At 46.3% G+C, this 22,509-nt stretch overlaps 1 protein-coding gene across 1 annotated transcript in view; it reads left to right on the plus strand.

Moving 5' to 3' along the window:
- Window positions 1-8,184: 8,184 nt before the first annotated feature.
- Window positions 8,185-22,509, plus strand: part of FHDC1 (FH2 domain containing 1) — a gene marked incomplete at its 3' end in the record, with an annotated part of 33,281 nt that continues 18,956 nt past the window's right edge. The window contains exons 1-3 of the mRNA XM_082653614.1: window positions 8,185-8,679; window positions 18,863-18,924; window positions 19,593-19,695. Coding sequence (XP_082509740.1) covers window positions 8,200-8,679; window positions 18,863-18,924; window positions 19,593-19,695 — 645 coding nt within the window. The 5' untranslated portion in view covers window positions 8,185-8,199. The remainder of the gene's footprint in view (window positions 8,680-18,862; window positions 18,925-19,592; window positions 19,696-22,509) is intronic.

Raw genomic sequence — 22,509 nt, forward strand, 5'->3', positions numbered from 1 at the left:
CAAATACTTGGATATAAAAAATGTAAAAGAGGAAAAGAACCCAAGGGAACGCTGGGATTTCGAATTTTAAAAGTCAGATCTTTAAGTAAGGGGTGCAGGCCGGAAGAGTAGTAGTTTTGAGAGACAGAGGAGTTGACTTTTGGACCATAAATTTGGACTTGAATCATTACAGGGACAATATGGATTCAAGAATCTCTGACATAGAGGTGAAATTAGAAGTGGGTTTACCTCGGAGCTCAAGTTTTCGTGCCTCTAACTTTCCCCAGACACTTCCAAAAGGGCGTAGCTGCTGTTGTGTTGGTATATAAGTTTTTATTGTTTTTCTTTTAAAAGCTCCCTCATGAGTTACACAAGCTTCAGGCCCCACAAAATCTGGGCGCCTTCAGGTTGAAGTCAGAAGGCAGTACCCATGGGATAATGGGAAATAAAGAGTTGGAAGAATCTGGTTACCGTCCTCAAAGGACAAGAAGGGTCAGCAGAGGAGGCAGATGAGGCAGAGAGAAGGCCTGTAGGCCAGGATGCTGCAGGACATCAAAGGACTGAGGGGCTGAGGACGGGTCACTGGACTTGACCCTTTAAAAAAGTGACTGATTTTAGAATGCACACTCAGTACATTGTAGGGAAGCCCAGGTTGGAGGGAGGCTTGACAAGCAGGAAGTGTGCAGTGGCTCGACTCCTCATCTGGCGAGACTGACATAAAAGAAAAGGAGAGGATGCCGTTAGCCCCTCACTTTGATATTCTGTAATTTAACTTTTGCCTGTGCAGTCAGTATTCCTTTGGGGTTAATATTAAGTCCCCGAGCATGGGGCTTTCTCTTTTATTACACTTCCCACTCCTTGAGATTTTCTGTGGTCTTAGTCGGATCTCCTTCTCTTGACGGTTAGCGTCAGCCCGGTCCATGGCTAAAAAACGGGCTGTTGGTGGGCAGAATTTTGCTTTTTGGTTGTTTGTTTGTTTTCAGTTTTTACCCTAATAGCTCCTCTTTTTCTATTCCTGTGGAGGTTGAGAATTCTGTCCTGTGAGTTCAGGGGCTGTGGACCAGCGTGGAGAGGCGGAAGTCATCAGGCTCCAGAGGCTGGATAAGCCCTGGTCTGTTAACTGGGAGCACAGAGCCAAAGGCAGCAATGACTTCAATCCCCGCAGAGGGCGCCTCCCCACCCCTGCAGCTGATTTCAGATCAGTCGGTTCTCCGGGGATAGGTTTTCTTTGATTACTCGGTTCTCACTGCCTGGCATCATAAGTCACTTTGAAAAAAGATGCGATAAAACCATTCCCTGGTTTCCTCCTGTGAGGAGCCTTTCCCAGACAGCATCTGTTCATGTGATCAGTCCTGGAGTGGACTTTTTCTTTGATATATAACTGAAAGGTTTCTGTTACCATCATCATTGAGGAGATTAAAAAAAAAAAGAAAAAGAAAGAAAGAAAGAAAGAAGGAAAGAAAGAAAGAAACGAAAAGTAACAAACTTGCAGGATGGCAGGTCCCAGGGAGAAGCTGACCTTTGGGAAACTCCGGCCCGGCTGGGACTCGACTACGCGGGCTGGGACAGTTCACCCAGATGCTGCCTCCTGCTCCAAGGAAAAACGAGTGTGTTGGGCAGAGGGTGGCCTGTGTGCGCGCGGGGTTTGAGCTGAGCGTGAATGAGTGTGCGTGTGCGCACATGTGTGTGCGCGCGCGTGTGCGCAGGAGAGGGTGTCGGGGAGGCTGCTGCAGAGGCTCCTTTGTGGAGCCACTTGCCAGTTCAGAGCCAGCTTGCCGCCTCCCCTGGCTGGTTCCACGAGGACACCTAGCTCTTCTTCACAGTCCGTACATCTCTGTCCCCCGCCGCCTCCCCTACTGTCCTCGGTGGCCGCCCCGCTCCAGCCTTCAGGTGCTGGCAGCTGCCTGCCGGGTGGCGGCTCCCAGGCCTCCGAGGCCCCGCGCAGGTGAAGGTGAGCGCCGCAGCGCCGATGTTGGCGCTCAAGGGTGGGAGGGAGGAAGGGCTGAGCTGGAAAGGGCGTGCTGCCCTTTGCAGCTGGCGCTGGGAGCAGCCTGGTCTGCAGCATTGTTACCTGAGGCAGCGGCCGCGCCCCGCCCCGCGCCGCCCTGCCCCCTCGCGGCCCCGAGCAGCCCTGACTGCAGTGACCCAGGAGGAGGCGACGGCGCTGGGAGACCGCGGGCGGCGGGGAGAGAGGAGCGCGCGCTGGGAGCGCCGGCCGCGGGTGAGTGAGTCGCACGGCCCAGGCAGAGCGATTGCTGCTCAGGGGCACCCGGGGACCGAGCCTCCTCGGCTCCGGAGGGCCGGGGGCGGGGATCCGTCAGGACCGAGGCACTGAATCTCGGCTGCCTTCAAGCCTCACCGGGAAGGCTGGGGAGGTTTGAGCTCCCCCGACTTTGACGGCTGCACTCCCTGGGCCGCAGAGGACAGCCATTCGTCCTTTGAGGGGAAGACGCGCGCGTCTGGACCAGCTAGGTCCCGGGCCGCCTCCGGGTTAAACTTGGGCCGGCTGATTTAGCTTTAGCTGCCAGGACTTTTGGCTAAACTGAGCTCCCACTTGATCCCCGCCCGTCCAAGAGCGAGCAACTGGGGGCGCCCGCGCCGGGTCCCTGCCCAGCAGGGAAGCCACGACTTGCCCCTCCTGACTGTGGTGCGGGGCTGGCCAGGACCGCGTCCGGGTGATACGGACCGAGGACAAGGCGGTACTCGCTCTGGCACGTTCGCTCTGCCCGTGCGAAGTTCAGCTTAGAAGTTGAGCCCTGCGCTTGTGGAAGTTTAGGGAGGAAGTGGGTGGGCTGGCGGGTCACCTCCAGCCTCTTTAGTGCCCCAGCTCGGGGACACCGGGCTCTCGGTTTAATCCTCCGACCAAACACCAGGAGTCTCCCCTCTGTGTTTTTCTCGCCGGCTCTTCCCCGCTCCTTTTGGCTGCTCCGCACTGCGGCCGTGAGGCTCTCTCCCCCCTGCGCTCGGGACCCGGACCCCAGACGTGGGGAGGTGTCGCCGCGGAGGTTCGAGGAGGGGGCGGAGCCCGAAAACTGGGAGATCCCCCTTTCGCTTCAAGCACAGTGACACCTTCCCTAGTGAGCCCCCCACTCCGCTCGGAGGAGCCAGGTTCGGCGGCCCCCGCGAAGGGGGCGGGGCGTCGGGGATCCGCGGGGGAGGCGGGGGCCCTCGAGGCGAGGGGCGGGGCCGGCGATCCCTGCGGGGCTCCGGGAGGGGCGAGCTAGTGCGGCTGCCGCTCCACTAAGCTTCTGCCTGAGGACGCGCGCGCGCTCGGTGCCCGCGGGAGGTAGAGGGTTCCGCCGTGCCCCGGCGTCCGCCCAGTGGACCCGCGTGTCCTCGCGCGGCGGGCGGCGGCCCCTCCCCGGCGCGCGCCTCGGCCCCGCCGCAGACCCTACGCGGCGCGTGTGGGCGTCTGTCTGGGCCGCGCACCGGCGCCCGCTCTCTCACTCCTTCCGCAGCCGCCCAGATAAGGACGCGCTGGGGCTGGCGGCCCGCGGACTCCCCGGGGACTCGGACGGACGCGGCGCCCTCCGAGCCTTTCGTGCGGCCGAGCCTGTGGCGCTTTGGTGAGTGGCTGGGGCGGGACGCGGGCCGAGGGTTGGGGGCGGAAGGACGCGGTGGACCACCCGCCACTTCAGAGACCTAGGGCGTCCAGACTCTGCGAAAGAAATCGGGCCCCCGGTGTCCCCCACGCCGAGTTTCTTCAGGACCCAGGAGTCCTTTTTCAAACAGCTGTTTGCACAGAAACTGCGCCTGCTGTTCGGCCGTCTGTGACCCCCCTCTCGTCTCCTGACCCACAGTTGTCTTCCTGGAATGAGTCGCGAGCGCTTCCTTTCCTCTGTAGAGCATCCTTTGGCACCCGTTTGCTTTGTTTGGGGACATTGAGAGAAGCTGAAAATGCACATTCAGAAACAGGCGGTTTTTCCTCTGCTCCCAGGGTGTTGCGCTCGGGGGCATCTGTGGATTGTTTATGTTGTGCGGCGGCAGATTAAACGCGCGGACTGGAAACATCTTGGGTCCTTCCACTGCTGGCGAGAGTGCCAAGGTGAAGAGCTGGACGTTGCCAGCTCTGGTTTGACTGTGGGGTTGACGTGCTGTGTTCAATAATCCAGAAAGATTTTGAAAGATAGGTGGTTGGGGAGGAGCCTGTTCCCAGTGAGTTGGTGGAGAGCAAAAACTCCATATTTAAAAATGGCCTGTCCCTTCCCAACCCTCTCTTCTCCCCCCAATAAAATAGGGCCGTGTGTTCCTCTGCCTCTCCTCCACACCCGGCTTGCTCTGCCCCCGTTTGTCATCAGAAGGGTGTGGGCCAGCCTTTCCTGATCCCACCTCATCTGTGACACATGTCAGGAATCAAGGGGAAAAGGTTTTTCTGGTGTGGCGTTTACTTCTGATTATTGCTGACCGGCTGAGCAACCGTTTTTCAGGAGAGCTCTGAGCCCTAAACGGGCTTTCAGAAACGTGTTTTCCTCCTAAATATACTGTGAAATTAAGCATACTTACTCTTTTCTTCCCTCCCACCCACTCCCTTGAAGAGAATAGAGCTTCAACGATGTTTCTGACACCACGAGCAAAGTAATCCTGGCTATTTAGGCAAGAGAGTTTAGGAGGGGCCCCAGGGCTTCTTTGACGACCCTTATTCTTCTCATTCTAAGACTTTTTGCTTGCTGATCAGCTAAAAGCTAGGTACATGGCCACAACATCCCCTTATTAAAAATCCACACAGTTGGGAGATGCTCAGCTGAGCTAGTAGCCTCCCCAGGAGGGGCCTTCACGGGAACTTACCCCCAGTGGGTCATGATTAGCACCCAGGGGACTCAAAGAGAAGTTCTCATCTTCAGAGACTTACTGTGACAGCTGTACAGTTTACTCAGGGCTGGTCATTTGTCAACCTTAGCAGCCGTCCCCCCTGCTGCTGCTGAGGTCCCCAACCTGTAGGTGAGATGTTAAATACAAGCCTGTCTCTGTTTGCCCTGGGGAGATTGATGGGACACTTGACATTTTCCAGATACAGCCTGAGGCTAATTCCATTGTCCTTGCCGGCGGCTGCCCGCTGTGTGAAACAGCCGTCTTTGGGGCTGCTGCATCACCTATGTTCTCCTAGCATATTGGGAGAGTATGCGTTTGCATCTTTACTGCGGACAGTACCATAGTAAATCGAATATTCTTTGTGTATCCTCTGTTTTAATATCTCGTGAGACTGTGGAAAGGGTTAGAATGTGTGTCTGCACTCTCTTTTTCCTGCCATCTCTTTGACATTGGAAATCCTGGCCCAAGGGGGAAACCCTATCAAAGCCCTATTGAGGCTTGTAGTAAAAGCATTAGCATCTTAGCTAATCATTGCTGGAGAGCTCATTCATTAGAAGCTGTTGGGGGCCTAGGATCCTTGTATGTTACCCTGGGAAAAAATTAGCCAGACAACATACCAGGAACAATGTTGTAAATTTTCTTTTGTTCCTTTAACTTTCTAAAATAACATTCTTTCTTAAGACGTGACAGTGGTTAGAATCCTGCTGATGCATAGCTAACGTGTGTCACTTTTCACTTTGACAAGCTTTAATCTGGTACTTCCTCTGCAAAACAGACTATACTCAAAAGGACTCACATGCTTTGGGGCTTTGGTATTAGAAGATGGTGTTGCACGACCTCCGAGGGCATAGTCTCTTTCACTCTTTCTTAGTATCTCTACATTTGCTCTGTGAGGTTTAATGGCACAGCTGTGCATATACTAATGCAGCACTGAATGAGTTATTGCTCTCTAGGTTGGAGACTTTTTTAGCTTATCACCGTTCTTAACAGAGACAGTCTATAAACAAGTCAGCATATCTGGAACTGGAGGTGAATTGGAGGATTAGCAATTCTTCAATACATGAGATATTTCATGTACAGAAGTATTTTAAAATATATAAGGATAAACTGCCAAGATTACCTGTACAGTCTTGAGAAAAGAAGAGTTCAGATCTAACTATAAACTGTAATTGACAGTGAGTCATGTGCTTTAGGGATGCCAACTATGAAAGCAACCTAGTTATGCCCCTAATGATAATTATGAAAACTCCTTTTAAAAGCTAGTTGCATCTCAAGTGAGCTGTAAGTTGACTTGGATAAATATTTTCAGTTTTACTTTCTAAAAAATTATCCCATGATAACACTGCACAGCACTGCGAATGTACTTAATGCCACTGATGTACACTTAAAAGCAGTTAAAATGCTAAAAAAAAAAAATTATCCAGTAATAGTTGGAAATGCTATTTTCTACCCATATGTAATTTTCAGAACTTAAATATTTAAATGTTTCATAAAAACATGTGTTCTTGTAATGTAGAGATAACAATATACTATCACTGAGTATTGAAAAGGGACCGAGCTCACAAACCTAGTAACTTAGGAAGCAGAGAATGGAAATATTAAAGGTATGATTCTAGTAGCCAAGGGTAACCTAGCGTTTTACCTATAAACCCAATACATATTTTAAAGCAAATGTAGTGCCTGTGAAAATAAAGAGAAATCGTATGTAGCTGTGACACCAGTTGTTAATAGTGGCTAACTATGTACCATCTTGGTAAGGGTGTACACATATGAGCTCATTTATTCTCATACAAACCAATGGAATGGTATATGCTTATAGGATAGAGGAGGATGCTGAAACATAGGTTAGATAAACTACCTCACCCCAGGTTGCACACCTAAAGAAGTAGCAGAACTGGGATCTGAGGAAAAGCAGTCTGTTCTTGGAGTCTCCCCTCTTACTCCCAAGGCAGTCCTGCCTTTTGTGTATGATTCTGTGTAAAAGATTTAATAATATTTGAATTAGTGATATCAGACCATTTACTCCTGTAGAATTCTGCATTGTGTGCTGAAGATGTGTAACTATGAGCTTTGAACAGTAATGCTGTAGAAAGCTAATTCCTTTCAGAAGTCCAGTCTAAGAAGCTCCTCCACATGACCCGTTATGACCTAGATGAAACAGCCCCCTTTTCACACACCCGAATAGTTGGGGTGCTCATTCCACAAGCCTACACGGGGCCCCGTGTTCTACATCTCCACTTACCTGTCCTCACATCTGAAGACCTGTAGTTATTTTGACCCCTGTTTTCACTTCAGGTCCACAACAAATGAACAAAAACGAATATTTAAAGGTCAATAAAAACACAAGCCACCAAGATAAGTCAGTGACCGAGTGGATAAGGGGTAGCCGTGTGGCAGGAGTGATTCGGACAGCATCCCCTTGTGTGTGTGTGTCTCCTCTGCTGGTAGCGTCACAGAAGAAGCAGAAGAGGCACTGAGAAGTTCTGGTGGTTTCCAGAGAGTTAAGCTCCAGAGAGCTTAACCAGAACCCAAAACGATCGCATCGGAAGTGACGGTGGAGGTCAGTGCCAACCTCCTGATTTTACAAGTGAGAAACTCCAAATCTAGTGAGACAAAATGGCTTTTCTAAAATTGTAAGCAGTAAAGCTTGATTTAGAGCCGGAACCTTTTATCTTCGTGTCCGGCGTTCTTTTCTCTATTTGCGAGGGAGCAGCATCACCAAGTGTAGGGAGAAGACGATGGCACTGACTCCAGGGGAAGGAGTTTGGCAATTATTTTATCATCCCCGAATGCCCTGCCTATTATGTGCAAGGTGGAGGATGCCCTTTGACCCACTAATGGGTAGGGGACATGTCCGTACTGGAAAAAGACAGAGTCACTAGGGCTGCAGCCATTTGGGTAATTTCCCCAGGGGTTGGGGATCCACTGCCCAAAGAAAACGAGCCAGTTAATGAACAAGTAGCTTGTTCAGAAAGTGAGCGGTACTTGCTGAACCTATTGCGGGTTCTTGGTAAATATGTGCTTTATTGATGAATGGAAGGTTTCCAGGTTGGATTTATTGCCGCTGCTTTGGCAGCATTTCCAGGTAGTAAAATTTGGTCCCCATTTAGAAAAGTATTAGTCCCTTTTAGTTCTCTTTTGGATGTGTGGCCCCTCATTGATTTTAATATCCAACTACTCTGGGAGGACTGGCACTGGCCTCGGAAGGGAGTCGCTAGTATAGCAATGTTTTCCTGCACTGGTTTTAAAGTTGTTTTATCTTTGCAGGTTTGGAAGATGACACACAACGCAGTTGCCTTTGCTCTGGTGGCAGACTAGCGGGCGGAAAAGTATGACACAAATTTGATGTCGGTGTCTGCTTGTCTGCTTCCCCAAGGTCAAGAAATTATCTCCTTAGAAGGCAACAGTACTATGCACGTTATGAATTGTGTCTCCTTGGTCAGTGATAAAGGAAATGGGAATAGTGCCACGACAGCTGGATTCATGATTGGGCAAACGCCGCCACCACCACCTCCTCCTCTACCCCCTCCACCTCCACCATGCCCATACTCAGGGAAAGGGTTTCCTCCCCCTCCCCCTCCCCCTCCACTGCCTGGGGGGCCTCCGGTCCCCCCTCCCCCCCCAGGACTACCCCCAACCTCTCACCTGAACGGCTACAGCCACCTCGGTAAGAAAAAGCGGATAAGGAGCTTTTTTTGGAAAACCATTCCAGAGGAGCAAGTTCGTGGCAAAACCAACATCTGGACCTTGGCAGCCAGGGAGCAGTGTCACTACCAAATTGATACAAAGAGCGTCGAGGAGCTGTTTGGGCAGCAAGAAAATACCACCAAGTCTTCCCCTTCTGGGCGAGGAGGGCCTTTAAATTCGTCCTTCAGGGAGGGCAGAGAAGAGGTAAGAATGGTCCACGGAGGGATGGTTCTCCCCACACTGCACTGTTTTGTGTTTGGGGACGTGTGTACATTTCAAAACCTGCTAGAATCACTGAGAAATAAGATAATGCAAGTGAACGTGCTTTGGAAATGATGAGCTTGAGCTGAGTAGCAAAAAAGTGTGAGAGGCATGCGAGCCATATCCTGGCAGACATCCCAGAGGATGGTGACCTCATGCGGGGAACATGCTGTCTGGAGGCCTCGCTCCTGGCCTCCCGGCAGCACCTTGTCTCCAGCACATCTGCCTGGTTTCCCCTGGTGGAGCAATTCTGCTGAAGGCCAGTATTATGAGTCGCCATTGAAACAAAAACCTGAGCTCCTGAACTCAGTTACCTGAGATTAACTGGAGGTTTCTGAGACAAAGTGCCTTTTATTTAATAACATCATTAAATAGTGTACATCCTTAGACTTTTATCTTTATTTTTCCCTCCAGCTTTCGTTCCACAAGTGTTGTGAGGTGGCCTTCGTTCTTCGGATCTCTGAATTAAGTGTTGGCCATTGTGGAACAGATTCCAGAGAGCCAAAGCATAAAGCTATTTTCAGATAGACTTTCTGCAAAGCACATTTCCAGTGAACAGGAACTGTGTTACTTTGAGGAAAATATAAAGCTAGCAAGTTAGGACTTCCCTAGAGGTCCAGTGGTTAAGACTTCGCCTTCCAACGCAGGGGGTGCGGGTTCGATCCCTGGTCGGGGAGCTAAGATCCCACGTGCCTTGTGGCCAAAAAGCCAAAACAAAAAAAGAACAGAAGCAATATTGTAACAAACTCAATAAAGACTTTAAAAATGGTCCACATCGAAAAAATCTTTAAAAAAAATAAAATAAAGCTAGCAAGTTATAAGAAGGTAAGTGAAAGCATGGCTTCAGAGCTACAGGTCACCGAACATCATAGAAACTGAGTAAAAAATTACATTTCTAAGTACTCTCTGGTTAGAAACATGAAAGTAAATTAAGAAACCTCTATTTGCTAGAAGAAATAATTAGGAAACCGGGGTTAAAAGAAAAGAAAGCTGTCCCCCCCACCACAAAAAAAAGGGGGGGGCAACAGAAATGCATCATTTTTTAATCTGTTGTAAAGGAGCAGAGAAAATAGGTCAAAGATAGAGCTGACTAGATAAGAGCGTGGGCAGGCAGGGCTCTGGAATGAAGTAGCAGCTCTCTGCATTATTGAATTCTTGAGCTGACAGTATTGACCTCTTTTCTCTGTCTGGCTCAGGAATTCACTTGGGGGCCCTTGAAACTGGCGGGATGGTCCCCCGTTGAAATAGCCAAGAGTCTATTTATTATAAAATGTGGAGAATCCTAGGACTAGAATTAGGCGTAAGCTGTGAGATGATTTGTGAGGAAGTCTTCAGGACATCCTCAGTGCCCTCCTGTGCCGAACCTGGCCTTCCCTGCTCTTTCCTTTATGCAAAGGCCTTTGATTTCTCAGTGCATCCTTTCAGTATCAGAAGGAGCAAGAAGTCATTTCCTTAGTACACTGGCCTCTGCCCCAGCTTCCAGCAGAGGCTCCTTGCTGGGCAGTAGGTCATGCTCACCAGTGTTTCCTAGCTCTACTTACTGGCCTTGAAGCATTTTAAAGGAAAGAGTGGATGGGTGCGTGGAGACGGAGCTCATGTCTCAGGAAAGCCCCTGTCACACACAGAAGGGGATCTGGCTTGATCACGCTCCTGGGGAGGCAGCTGACCAGGTTAGAATGGGCAGTGTCCTTTATAAACTGGGGACGTTTATTTGGCCGGTGATAGTTCAGGGGGCTGTGTGGAACTTGCTGCTTTATGTTAGTGACTTCAAGAGGGGTTAAGACCCACTGATGGAAGGAAGTGGCAGGGTGTGTGGCATCTTTTCCCACCTATGGCAGAAAAGCAGAGAAGTCCATTTCTTAGGCCAGATCTAAAATTCAGGTAAAAAGAATCTTTCTTTTTGCCTCTCTCCACCCTAGGTACATTTCTTTACTCTTTTTGTTTGTTTTTCTTTAACTTTAAAAAAAGAAAAAACCTGAAACTGAACAATTATTTTTTAAACGGTGGTAAAATATATATAACATAACATTCACCCTCTTAACAATTTGTAAGCGTACAGTTCAGTGGCACAGAAACATCCACGTTGTTGGAAGGCTGCCATCACTATCCATCCACAGAATCCTCTGCATCTCGCAAACTGAAACGCTGTTCCCCATTCCCCCCCTCCCCCCAGCCCCTGGGAGCCACCCTTCTACTTTCTGTCTCTATGAACCTGAGTACTCTAGGTACCTCACACAGTATCTGTCTTTTTTTTTTTTTTTTTAAAGGAACCATTTAAGAGTTTCAGAAGAGTTGTTTTTTTTTTTTGGCCACGTGGCATGTGGAATCTTAGCTCCCTAACCAGGGATCGAACCCACACCCCCTGCATTGGAAGAGCGGAGTCTTAACCACTAGACCATCAGGGAAGTCCCAGTATTTGTCTTCTTGTGACTGGACTGTTTTACTCAGCATAATGTCCTAAAGGTTCATGCATGTTGTAGCATGTACCAGAATTTTAAGGCTGAATAATATTCCATTGTATGTGTATACCACATCTTGTTTATCCAGTAATTTGTTGATGGACACTTGGGTTGCTTCCACCTTTTGGCTTTTGTGAATAATGCTGCTATGAATGGTGGGTGTGCAGATATCTTTAACACATGTAGGTTCTAATCTGCGAGATAGCAGTCTAGAAAGAAAAATTAAACTGCCATGACTGTGTATCATAAGATAATCTAACTCTTCAACTTCTCAGTACTCAGGTAGGATAAGTAGTGTAGGTGGATGGATTTAAGGGAAGATTAGATAATATTGTCACATCACAGAGGGTTACCCAGAATTAGTTTCCATTTTTCATGCTATCTCCAACATGGCTTGAAGTATTATATATACTTTTTTTTTTTTTGTAAAAGACTATAGTACATGCCGTTTTCTTCCCTCATTAGATTTTCTTTAAAGAAGTTACAGTGCAGCAGAATGATAGTCTAACATGGACCAGTAATAAATCTTCCAATTCACTCTGTAGAAAGTAGAGTCCAGGGTTGAAACTGTGTGGACTGGAGAATACATACACATAGCGTGTTTGGCCGAGGGACCCATCCTGAGCCTGGAAACGTGGCCTTCCCATCTGCTGCCACACAGCTCATAATTCTGAAGCCTCAGACATGCCACGGATCAGATTATGTTCCCTTGAAATGTAATAACCTCCTACAGAAATGGCCTGCCATTATGAGGTTGGCTCCGGCTTTAAAGGACCTGTAAAGCACTACAAATAAGTTCCGTTATACTACGAAGGAAGAAGTTACTGGGAGACAGGGAAGAGCTGGGTTTGGGAATGGCTGAATTTAGGTAGAACAACATCTAAAATAGTAAGTTAGAACATGTAGTAAAGGGGGAAGTAGTTTTGTCTCTTTGCTAGACAAAAATTAACTTGAAGACGCTACAGATGTTACAATAATAAACTTTAGTAAAGTAATTAGAAATAACAAAGGGTATTACTGGGGATAATAATAAAGAGGTTCAACTCAAACTCCACCTTCTTTTCCGAGTTTGGTGATCTCACGTTTGAGAAGCCGCCATCCATCTGTTAGCACTGCTCTTCAGCCCCTCAGAGCTGGTTAGTTGGGGCTACCCTTGTCTCCCTACAGAATCTGAAATGCTGTCAAGGCAAGGACAGCCCTAGCCATTTGGTATCCTCCAAAGAAAGTAAACTGAACTGACAGAACTGAACCAAGGGAGCAAAGAGGCTATCTTATAAGGTATCACTATGATAAGTCAAAATAGGGGTTCACAGAGAAAACACAATAATATGAATAGGGTCCAAGGACATAATGTGAAACCCGGTGACTATAGCTGATAACACTGTATTCTGTAATTGAAATTTGCTAAAAGAGTAGAACTTAATTGTTCTCACCAAAAAATAAATAAGTAAATAAGTAAATACGTGAGGTGATGGAGGGAATGTATACAAGTATATAGTGTATACATATATCAAATCACTGTGATGTGCACCTTGAATATCTTACAGTTTTATTTGTCAATTATACCTCCATAAAACTGAAATTTAAAAATGAAAAAGAAAATGCAAACATTGAAACACTTGAGGTCATTCACTGTGGTGTCTGTGGTAATATTACAATTAGTGTTAGTTAATTATCCCACATAAGAAATAATAAAAATTGCTTATTAGAAAAAGAGAGGACAGGAAAGAGAGAGGAAGGAAGGAAGATTGGTTTTTCTAAGTTTGTGAAAAGTAATGTTATTCTCCCACACAGTAATTCAGGTATCAGTCATTCTTTGTCAACTTTTGTTATGGTCCCAGAATGTTCTAGAATTCTGAGACATGCTCAGTTGAGAACTATAGAACTAGGTAGAGTATTTGAAAGGGAAAAAAAAAGCTTCAACTGGACTATCATTTTTTTCCTCAGAGCTGGGGGAGGGACATTACCCAAGGAAAGCCAACCAAAAATTTAAAAAGAATGAAAAACCATCAGAACCCAAAAGCTAAGTCTATATTAGTGGATACAGGAAGATTTTTTAAATATTGCTTTTCAGATCTGACATAGGATTGAAATAGCTACTATTTAGTGTTACTTAAGTAGGTAAGGAAGCCTCCTTTGACAAACTGAAGCTAAAGTGATTTAAGAATTTCTTCTTCCACCTTAAGGACATTACGCTAAATGAAATAAACCAGTCACCAAAGGACAAATACTGTATGATTTCACTTATATGAAGTACCCAGAGTAGTCCGATTTACCGAGACAGAAAGTACAATGGTGGCTGCCAGGGGGTGGGGAGGGGAAGTGGGGAGTTAGTGTTTAATGGGGACAGCGTTTCAGTTTTGCAAGATGAAGGGTTCTGGAGGCGGATGGTGGTGATGATTCCACAACAGTGTGAATGTACCTATTGCCACTGAACTGTACACTTAAAAACTGTTAAGATGGTAACTGTTATGTGTATTTTACCACAACTAAAAAAGAAAAGTTCCTTCTTCCTTTAACGAATATGGGAGGCAGATTTTGTGGTGGATGGATGAGAGTGCAAGAATTGCAGAAGAAGAAAAGGACAGCTTATATGGAGGTTTGAACAGGTGGGGCTGGGGGTGTAGCCATTCACATGCTTCCCTGAGCACGCAGCACTGCTGTTTCAGTGCCTCAGAGGGATCTGAACAGCCCCACCGCCTGGCAGCCTGTGGGGAGACTGTTACGAGAGCGGGTGGGACGTCTTTGCCGTGGATGAACTGAGCACATCTCCTGACGTCTTTGCTCCCCTGTTCACCAGGGATGGAGTAACTCTTGGGTGGGCCTTTAATGGGACAGGCCATGAGCTCTGTACGTGCTGAGTACACCTGCCTCAGCAGGCCTGCGGTGTCCAGAAGAGTAGGTACGGATGAATTGAACTGGTGGGGAGGGAGGGGCCAGGTCAGTTCACCCCTGTTCCCAGGGTTGTTTGTCTCCACCTATGCAGTCCGCGAGGAGTGCGCTCCTGGGAGTGACTCAAGAGCACCTCTAGCTGCACACGCTTGGGCGTCTGAACTGCCGGCAAGCCTTTGGGAAGTCAGATAAGCTAATTTACACATGTAGTGATAACCCTCTTTAAAGGACTGTGTAATAACACCGCTTTAGAAGGCCGAGTGTGATGCCCTCTGAGAGGAGACTGCCCGTGCACTGGGCAGAGCTGAGGATGCCCGGAGAGAAGGGCACTGTCCCTGCCCTTATCAACTGTCTCACTTTCCTGTGGTTTGGAGGAGGCGCTGGGCTTTGTTTTCCCCCTTACGCTGCTCAGCGATGGCCAGCCCAGGTTTTCCCTTAGGAGTATTGCTGGATTCCCTTAAATTAGTGACCAGTTTCCTCGCTGGTGACACAGCTGCTGCCCCAGGCGTGGCCCCCTGTGCTCCCTGCGGCCTGAGCTCCGCTCCCTGCCTGAGCTCCACTCCCGGCGGCCGTCTCAGCGGGTGAGAACGTGAGTCCTGGCCTTCGTCCCACAGATACAACTCTGGGGTCACCAGGGGCCTCGGCCAGGCCCCGTGGATGGCTCTCTGCAGGTCTGCCCCCATTCCCAGAGAAGCATCCCAATGTGTATACTGGGCTGGTGGGGAACCTTCCCTACTTCTCTGTTCTCCTATATCTGCAGCAATATTGAAAGTCACAGGAACTAGAGTGAACAGGAACCAGAGAGACCTTGGGGCATTTCAGTTCAGTACTGCTTTGGGGAAGGTATGAAATGACATCTCTGAGGCTCAGTTTCCTTATCTGTCAAATAGGAACAATAATAGTAATTTCTCCACCACTTTTCCAGCAATAATAGCTATGGATCTAGGCTGAGGATACAGAGTCCCAGAGGGTTGAGGGGTGAAGAGGATGAGGGTGGGGCTTGGGTGTGGAGGCGGAGAGGGTGTTGCTGTCAAGGGTTAAATGTAGCAGGAGGTGGTAATTTAATGAAAAAATATAAAAAATTTTTCCCCCATCTGGATAGAAGTGAGTGCAGAGAAAGCTCTTCGGATATATGTATATATATAGCCAGATCAATGCACATGCTCCTACTTTGTAATTTGTGAATTATAATAAGCACATAGTTTCTGTCTTAAATTTAGATTCCTCTCTTTGGTAAAAGCTTTCCTCTTAAAGGATGTTAAGTTTGACAGGTTTTATTCTCACCCTTTCTTTCCCCTCTCCTCTCCCCTCCCTTTACACTGAACTTGAACTGTAATCCGTGGGTAGGATTCCAACAAGGAGCCTGTCCTTTTAGCTTGGGAGTTCAGTTTATGGCTGGCAGGTGATTGTGTTAACATGAAATAAACCCCTAGGACAGTAAATAATGTGATTGTTTAAGATTAGTCTTCAAAAGAAGGCAACCACACTCTTGTAAAAATTTAACCTTCTAGCCAGGAAGTCCCATTAACTTTGGTTAACAGACTTGTTGCCTCTTATAAACTTAGAAGCAGGCCCAGAGATCAGGAATTTAATCTGAAACCTGATTCTTTTTTGTTCACAGTGTATCACATACTTTTGGAAAGAAAGAGCCTTATAACAATATTCCTATTTCGCTCGTCTCCCTTTTCCAAAAAACAAATGGGGAAAATTGCGGACTTTTAAGGTTATCTTTCTTCCATGTATCCTGGATATTTACTTCCAAAGAAATGGCTTCTGTATTTAACAATACCCACCCCCTGAAAAAAGATTCTGTCTAAATTTTAGTCTGATAAAACCCTTCCAAATTATTACAGTAGTTCTCCCTTATCTGCGGGGGATACGTTCCAGGACCCCCAGAGGATGCCTGAAACCGTGGATAGTACCAAACCCTATATACACAGATGGTTCCATGATGGTTCAACTTAAGATTTTTCTCCTTTATGATGGTGTGAGAGCAATAGGCATACAGTAGAAGCCGTTCTTGGAATTTTGAGTTTTGATCTTTCCCCACTAGCCATTTGCGGTACAGCCCCTCTTGTGATGCTGGGGCAATGGTGGTGCAGCAACTCCCATCAGCCATGCGATCACAAGGGCAAACAATCGATACACTGACAGACATTCTGTTTTCCACTTTCAGTACAGTATCCCATTAATTACATGAGATGTTCCACACTTTATTATAAAATAGGCTTTGTGTTAGATGATTTTGCCTAACTGTAGGCTAATGTAAAGGTTCTGAACACGTTTAAAGTAGGCTGGGCTAAGCTGTGATGTTCGGTAGATTAGGTGTATTAAATGCATTTTTCAGTATTTTCAATTTATGGTGGGTTTATCTGGACATAAGTCGAGGAACATCTGTACTGTGTTTTTTCCTACATATACGCAACTATGATAAAGTTTAATTTATCAGTTAGGCACAGTAAGAGATTAACAACAATAAGGAATAACAAAATAGACCAACAATAATGTCAGCGAACAAAAATGGATCAGCTGATCTAAGAAAGACAGAAAATTTTACTTGAGCCAAATTGAGGATTATAACCCGGGAGAGCCTCTCAGAAAGCTCTGAGAACTGTTCTGCCCATTAGAGGTCAAAGCACAGTTGTATAAATTTTTGAGACAGAGGACTGTGCATTAAATGACGTATTATTGACAGTTTACACAGTCCAGATCTACCCGTACAAAGCGAATAGTGGGTCATAGGTCATGGTGGCCCCTTACAAGATTAAGAAGGAAGGTTATCTCCTAAGGAGTTATCTTGTTGATGCCAGGAGAATGTTGCTCTTTATGGTTGAGCAGGTATTTCTGCTGATGGAGAGGTTTGGTCGATGCATAAGGCAGATACGCAATGCCTGTAGAGGGGAAAGAGGAGGCCAAAGGGCAGAGAAAAATTTTTATGTTTACATTTTCCTTGATTTGCCTTAGAATGCGAATTTTTATTTCATCAATAACAACGTACTATAATAAAAGTTATGTGAATGTGGTCTCTCTCTCAAAATATCTTGTACAAATTTAATGCCTTTTCCATTGTAACGAAGCGCTTATCTCGCACTGTGGCTCTAACTTTTGCAGTTCAAGATGCAACAGCAAAACTAGCAAGAATTTCTTTTTCCTTCTTCACAATTTCATGGATGGAAGATTCGTTCTTACCGTAGATCTTAGCAACCTTGGCATACAAGTTTTTTCTTTCCTTATTGAGAACTTTCACCTTTTCCCTTAAAGGAAGCTCTCTACAGCCTCTTTTTGGCATATCTAAGTTGCCATCATCACTACTCCTGCACTTTGGGGTCATTACTACGTAAAATAAGGGTCACTTGAGAACAAGCACTGTGGTACCGTGACAGTAACCCCATAACCAAGGTGGCTACTAAGTGACTAACGGGCAGGATACGCTGGACAAAGGGATGATTCACGTCCCGAGACGTGAGATTTCAGATTTCATTACTCTGCTCAGAACAGCACACAGTTTAAAACTTATGAATTGTTTATTTCTGGAATTTTGCATTTAATATTTTCAGATTTCTGTTGACCTAGGGTGACTAAAACTGTGGGTAAGGGGAGACTACTGTAATTCTGAACAGCTTAAATCTATTGCAGCCAAAATCTGGGTTTGGATGGTACATTAGAATGGCCACCATATTTTATTAAATCAAAGATTATCCATATATTATAAGACATATCCTGATTCCAGAGATATTCATATGCCAAAAAACAAAACAACACATCTTAGACTTGGTAAAATACAGCACAAAGTTTTTCTTTTTAAATTCTGAGTAAATAAAGTGTAGGACGCTTTCTTACCTCCTCCTAAAAGGGCTGCTGGACATACATATTCTTTCCCAATGAAAAGAAAATTTTCCTTTAGAAAAATATTAAGAATTTTATTATGTTTCTGAAAATAACAGTGTTGGTCCTTTTACATCCCTGATTCAGGGTTGGGACTCACTCTGCAATAGCTTCAGAGTTCAAATTTCATAAGATTCTTGCTATGCTAAGACATCTATTTCCAAATTAGGGCTTTTAAATGTGGGCTCTACTATTCTAAGAGGAAATTGCAAAATTTAGAAAATGTTAGTATACTTTATTTTAAATTATACAATATTAAAATAGATCTATATGGGGATTCCCTGTGGGCCAGTGGTTAAGACTCAGCGTTTTCACTGATGTAGGCCCAGATTCGATCCCTGGTCAGGGAACTAAGATCCTGCAAGCCACATGGTACAGCCCAAAAAACCCCAAAAAGATATATGTAATTATTATTTTTTTAATTAATTATTTAATTAATTAATTTTTTGCTGTGTTGGGTCGTCGTCTCTGGACGAGGGCTTTCTTTAGTGGCGGCAAGCTGGGGCCACTCTTCATCGCGGTGCACGGGCCCCTCACTATCGCGGCCTCTCTTGTGGCGGAGCACAGGCTCCAGACGCGCAGGCTCAGTAGTTGTGGCTCACGGGCCTAGTTGCTCCGCGGCATGTGGAATCTTCCCAGACCAGGGCTCGAACCCGTGTCCCCTGCATTAACAGGCAGATTCTCAACCACTGCGCCACCAGGGAAGCCCAGATATATGTAATTATTACCATTAAGGAAATACATATTGCAGAAAGTAGATTTACATATTGGGATTTACTCTCTTATACATTAAAATTGGTGTTGTATTTTGATAGGTTTTAATTCTCTTCTTTCCTCCGACTCTTCTTATTCATACTTTAATGATCTTACGTGTCTTTGTTTTTTTCCAGATTACTATCTTGGATGCAAAACGGAGCATGAACATTGGGATATTTCTAAAGCAGTTTAAGAAGTAAGATGTTTGCACACATTTGAAACTTTAGTCACATCCCTGCTCGTCAGCATCAGAGTCCGTGGGTGTGAGCCAAAACGCAGATTCTAACGAGGGAAAGCCATCCCTCATACTTTCAAATTGTTTTTAGACACGTGGCTAGAGGAGGCCCCAAGTGTGTGTCGCTTTCCGCTGTTTTCCTCCATAAAAACATAATCAGGTGGCTTGGAGTCCAGGCAGAATTACCTTGGGGCATCTGTCCATGCCTGACATGTCAGGGAATTTATAAATTCACCTGAGGTGTGGCTCCATGAGTGGAGGATGGATGGGTGAGTCAAACACTGTTAAATTCACGTGTCCTCAAGTGGAAAGGAGAGGGCTCTGGCTCCAGGAGTCCCACAGAACTGCTTTTCTTCTCCCAGAGAAGACTCCCAGTGGTTGTTGCTACCTTCGCCCTCTCTGGGATGCCCGAGGATGGTTTTCTGGGGAAAGGGGCCTCTGGTGTATCAGGATCCCTGCTTTCCCTGGCAGTGGGGCTCTTATGATCGCTGACACAAAACCACCCATCAGACTGGGAAGGAGGTGGAATGGAAGGGAGGGTGGAGGGGGTTTGTTTTCATGTCCCCTGGCTTGTGTTTCTTTGGCACTCCAGCCAATGTGAAAGGGAATCTGATCATTGTCTTTTCAAGGTCTCCTCTGTCCATTGTGGAAGATATTCATCAAGGAAAGAGTGAGCATTATGGATCAGAGACATTACGTGAATTTCTTAAGCTTTTGCCAGAGTCAGAGGAGGTAAGGAATTTGGGGTGTGAGTTTTAAATGTTAGGAGTGATAATAAAAGCTTAATATTTTTAGGAATGTCAGAACTCACATGGGAAGGGCACTCTCCTACCCAGAGCCGGAGTTTTCTCGCCTAACAGTTAAAAGTTACCCAGTAGAAAGAGGATGGGTTAGCAAGTTGGAGAACCTAGGCTTAAATTGGCGCTGGTCCCTTAATTGAGAAAGTTGGGCAAGTTTTCATAAGTCCTGTGAATTTTAGTTTCCTCACCTGTAAAATGAGGATAATGATGCTTACCTTACTGGGCTGTTGATAATTAAGCCCTAGTTATGCATCTAACATGGTACGTGGCACATGGGAGCTCAGTAAATGTTAGTTCCCTTTTCTGTCATCTAAGGATGATCTTTGCCTAGGGTGTACCTGGGGTTGTTTCATAATACATATACTTTTTAAAAAAAAAAAAAGAAAAAAAACACTTTTGAATAAAGATGCTCTAAAAACTGGAGAGAGGTAACTTGTTAATAAATGCTGTCTATATAATTGATTAAAAGGTGGGGATTGCTATGATAGCAATATAGTACCACAATATAAATAAAGTATTGATTTTTTTTGGAGTGAATTAACTGAATTTATGAATGATTAGGAGCTTGATAGGATAAAAAAGAAAAACAGTTTTGTAAAACCTTCCAAAATTGTGATATTGTCTATTTCTGAAGAAGTGATCCTTTAAAAGTTTCAGTAAGAAGTTACACGAATACATTTGCTTGTACACATTTAAATAATACAGAGCCTTATACAGTAGAAAGTGTAAGTTATCCTTTTACACATATTGCTGGCTCCTCCCTCCCCGATCTCTCTCCACTTCCTAGACATAATTTATGGAACATGACTTTAGTGCCATTAATAACAACAAGAGAAATGTATTTGTGCTTTTTCTTTTCCATCAGTGATAAACTCACAGTGCCAAACTGAGGGTCTTCGGGGGTAACTGGCTATTTATGTATTCTGAGCTGCTCTCTCCACCTCGGGTTTTCTGTTTGCAAATCAATTATAATTTACCAAAGCCAAGATTAATTAATGGCATTTGTTAATGTTAGTAAAGCGTCTTAAAGAGTTGAGGGAAATGTACATTAGATCAAAATTTACCCTGGATCCTATAGACTGAACACTCCTTAATCTTTTATGTGAAGAATGGGCATTCCAAAATGTATTTTTTAAATTGAAGTGTAGTTGATTTACAGTATTGTGTTAGCTTCAGGTGTACTCAGGATCTTTTATTAGGATGGATAGTGTTTAATGAATTGAGTTTTCAAAAAGATTTAGTTGCTCTGGAAATCTTCTCCCCGCTTGGGCATTTTTCATGCTTCCTCCTTAGGACTGCTCTGATACCTAGTCCTAACGGAGCTCTAAATTTCCAACTAAGTGGGAGTTAGGCATGAGGGAGGCTGCCAGCTTCATGCCATGAAGAGGCAGAAGGTTAAATGTGGTTTCCTTAATACCTTCCTTCCTAATTTAACAATCAGAGGCGATTAAAAACTTAAATTAAAAAAATTTTAAAATGCAAAGCCTGTGGAAGACGAAGGGATCTTTCAAAGAAGCAGCTTAGCTGTCGAACCTCACGTGTTTTAAAGAACCCTGTTTCTTGCGTTGTCTGTGGGATATAATTCAGAGGAAAGAGGCTGTTAAGAGAGTGATGACTAAAACCCACCCCAGCGCTGCCCTGAGACTCCGAGGCACTCTCTCACCCCCAGATGATTAGCTGAGCCCGGAGACGAGACGCCCGGGGTCCTGCACTGCCTTCCCAGCCGCTGGGCCAGGCCCTCCCCCTCCCCCTGCGGGGTCACCGGAGGGACCGGGGTCTGAGTATCTGACTAGCTGTCACACTGCTGCTTGTTTACATTACCGGCTCAGCACACCCTCGGGCTCCTCTGGGAGCTTCCTTCAGCAGGTGCGCCCTGACAGTCCTCAGGGCTGCTTGGCGCCCTCCCCAGACCCGCGGAGGGAGCCACCCCCTGACCGCTGCCACTGCAGGGACAGACTGGCAGTGCTGGGCGGCCCAGCCCCACTCGGACGCAGGACCTACCCTGCAGTCCTGGGTAGAGGGCAGAGGATGGAGAAGAGGCCAAGGAGGAGGCACGGCCAACTGAGAGAGGGGTAGGAATGTGGCAGAAAAATGCTAATAAACGCATCGCTGTGCATCACTGTGCGTTGCTAGGTCTGTGGGGTAACGTCTTGTGCTCATTCTTAGCACGAGGATGGGCGACACGTTGATCGAGTGCCCCATGTTCCAGGCCCCGGACGGGGCCAGAGGCAATCGAGTGCTCAACCCAGTGCCTGGCACACAGAAGGTCAATAAATCACACCCATGGTGTGTGTGTGTGTGTGTGTGTGTGTGTGTGTGTGTGTGTGTGTTTAATCCTCACAGTGACATTGTAACCTACTCGTCATTTAACAGATGAGAAAACTGGGGCCCACACAGGTTAGATAGAGCTTGTCTAGTGCACGTGACTAATGGGCTGTCGAGGGCGGTGGGTTTGACCTGGTTTGTCTGACCCCAGAGCAGTTCCTTGGGCCGCACTCCACCACCGCCCTCTGAGGAAGGAAGGGCAAAGGTTCCCCAAACCCCACCTCACTTCAGGCCGGCCTTGCGTCACCTCCGCTCTCACGAAGTACTGGCGTGAGTGTCACTCATAATATGTCAACTTGTCAGCACACTGAACTGATGAACGGAAACGGCCCAGCTGCCAGGCTAACCCCAGGTTAATTTGTTTTCAGACGTTCTCTGCCCTTCACCGCAGAACTTTTATCTGGCACGTTTTTTGTCTTCC

This window comes from Grampus griseus, assembly GCF_964374135.1.
Source record: "Grampus griseus genome assembly, chromosome: 4".
Classification (NCBI taxonomy): domain Eukaryota; kingdom Metazoa; phylum Chordata; class Mammalia; order Artiodactyla; family Delphinidae; genus Grampus; species Grampus griseus.